The following is a 2309-nucleotide window of genomic DNA, read 5'->3' as shown; positions in this document are numbered from 1 at the left end:
TGAGTTGGTCCTCAGCGATGAGCTCGCACGTGCTGGTAGCGGTGGACTGGCCTGGGGTCTGGTCGGCGGTTTGACCATCGGCCTTCCCCCTGTGTTGAGGTTTGGCCCAAAGGCTATGAGGGACCGCATCGTGCCGGAGTGTCTGTCTGGTGAGAAGATCATCTGCCTGGCCATCACCGAGCCGACTGCTGGCTCTGATGTTGCCAATATCCGATGCAGCGCTAAGAAGTCCTCTTGTGGGAAGTACTACATCGTCAATGGTGAGAAGAAGTGGATCACCAACGGTATTTGGGCTGACTACTTTACGGTGGCTGTCCGCACTGGAGGCCCCGGTATGGACGGTATCAGTCTACTACTCATCGAGAAGACCATGCCTGGTGTCACCACTAGAAGGATGAAATGCTCAGGTGTTTGGTCCTCTGGCACCACTTTCATCTCCTTTGATGATGTCAAAGTCCCCATCGAGAACCTCATCGGTAAGGAGAATAAGGGCTTTAAATGCATCATGCACAACTTCAACCACGAACGCCTTGCGCTGTGCGCTCTCACCAACCGCTTCGCTCGAGTGTGCTACGAGGAAGCCCTCAAGCATGCCAACAAGCGCAAGACCTTCGGCAAGAATCTGGTCCAGCATCCCGTCATTCGGTTCAAGCTCGGCGAGATGGCTCGGCAGATAGAAGCCACTCACGCCTGGGTAGAGCAAGTCGCCTATCAAGTGGGGACGATGCATCCCCTAGAAGCTAACATGAAGCTTGGCGGAGTCACTGCCCTGTTGAAGGTTCAATGCACTAAGGTGTTCGAGTACTGTGCCAGAGAGTCGGCCCAGATCTTTGGTGGGTTGTCGTATTCTAGAGGAGGTGTCGGTGAGAAGGTCGAGAGGTTAAACCGTGAGGTAAGGGCTATGGCGGTACCTGGTGGCAGTGAGGAGATCATGCTGGACCTCGGCGTTAAACAGATGTCCAAGTTGGCCGAGATGGCCAAGGTCCTCGTTGAACAGGTAGGGACAGTTTCCTGATTCTCTTGTTGTGAGAAGAATCTTTCTCGCATACTTCGGTGGTAGTTAGTCTTATAATAATTACCACGTAGCTGAATATACGGGCTTGATCTCGGTCGTTTGGTTATCCCTTATTTTCGTCAGGCGGAGCAGGAGAACGCTGCGAACAAGAAGCAAATGGCGATGGCTCGCAGTATGGGCGTCAACACTGATGTCTTCGGTGATGCGAATGCCTTTGGTGATCCGTATTGGTATCAAGCCGGAAATAGTCCTTTCTACAACGAGAGTCACAAGAAGCTCCGTGAGTACGTTAGGGACCTTTTTGAGAAGGAGGTCTTGCCTCACGTTTTCGAGTGGGACGAAAATCTGGAGATTCCTCGGGAGGTAAGCGCGGCGTGATTCTCTCACCGTTTTAGTCAGTCGAGTTTGCCTCAGGTGCACCGTCGTATGGGCGCGCTCGGCCTCACGTCGTTAGCGATGGGCCATCCTTACCCCGTTCAGTATGGCAGCATCCCCAAGTTTCTCGACGGTGTCAAGATTGACGTCTTTCATGAGCTTATTGTCTCCGATGAGCTGTGCCGATGTGGAAGTGGTGGCGTGGCTTGGGGTCTGGTCGGCGGCTTGACCATCGGCCTTCCCCCTGTGTTGAGGTTTGGCCCAAAGGCTATGAGGGACCGCATCGTGCCGGAGTGTCTGTCTGGTGAGAAGATCATCTGCCTGGCCATCACCGAGCCGACTGCTGGCTCTGATGTTGCCAATATCCGATGCAGCGCTAAGAAGTCCTCTTGTGGGAAGTACTACATCGTCAATGGTGAGAAGAAGTGGATCACCAACGGTATTTGGGCTGACTACTTTACGGTGGCTGTCCGCACTGGAGGCCCCGGTATGGACGGTATCAGTCTACTACTCATCGAGAAGACCATGCCTGGTGTCACCACTAGAAGGATGAAATGCTCAGGTGTTTGGTCCTCTGGCACCACTTTCATCTCCTTTGATGATGTCAAAGTCCCCATCGAGAACCTCATTGGTAAGGAGAATAAGGGCTTCAAATGCATCATGCACAACTTCAACCACGAACGCTTTGCCCTGTGCGCCCAGACGAACAGGTTTGCTCGTGTATGCTACGAAGAGGCTCTTAAGCACGCCCATCGCCGCAAGACCTTTGGTAGGCCTCTTATCCAGCATCAGGTCATACGATGGAAGCTCGCGGAGATGTCCAGGCTCATTGAGGCCACTCATGCGTGGCTCGAGAATGTGGCTTATCAGCTGTCCACTATGCATCCTCTAGAAGCTAACATGAAGCTTGGTGGAGTCA

The 2309-nt window shown here is 53.2% G+C and overlaps 1 protein-coding gene across 1 annotated transcript; it reads left to right on the top strand.

Moving 5' to 3' along the window:
- Positions 1–115: 115 nt before the first annotated feature.
- On the top strand, positions 116–2300 carry Pmar_PMAR004352 (acyl-coa dehydrogenase, putative; the record flags this gene model as incomplete). Its single annotated transcript, XM_002775089.1, has 3 exons — positions 116–997; positions 1139–1378; positions 1430–2300. Coding segments are annotated over 3 exons (1993 nt in total), but the record flags the coding sequence as incomplete, so codon positions are not given.
- Between the last annotated feature and the right edge of the window lie 9 nt (positions 2301–2309).

This window comes from Perkinsus marinus (assembly GCF_000006405.1).
Source record: "Perkinsus marinus ATCC 50983 genomic scaffold scf_1104296956714, whole genome shotgun sequence".
In the NCBI taxonomy this organism is placed as follows: Eukaryota; Perkinsozoa; order Perkinsida; family Perkinsidae; genus Perkinsus; species Perkinsus marinus.
Note: the sequence above shows the minus strand (reverse complement) of the source record. Positions and strands in the feature narration are given on the sequence as shown.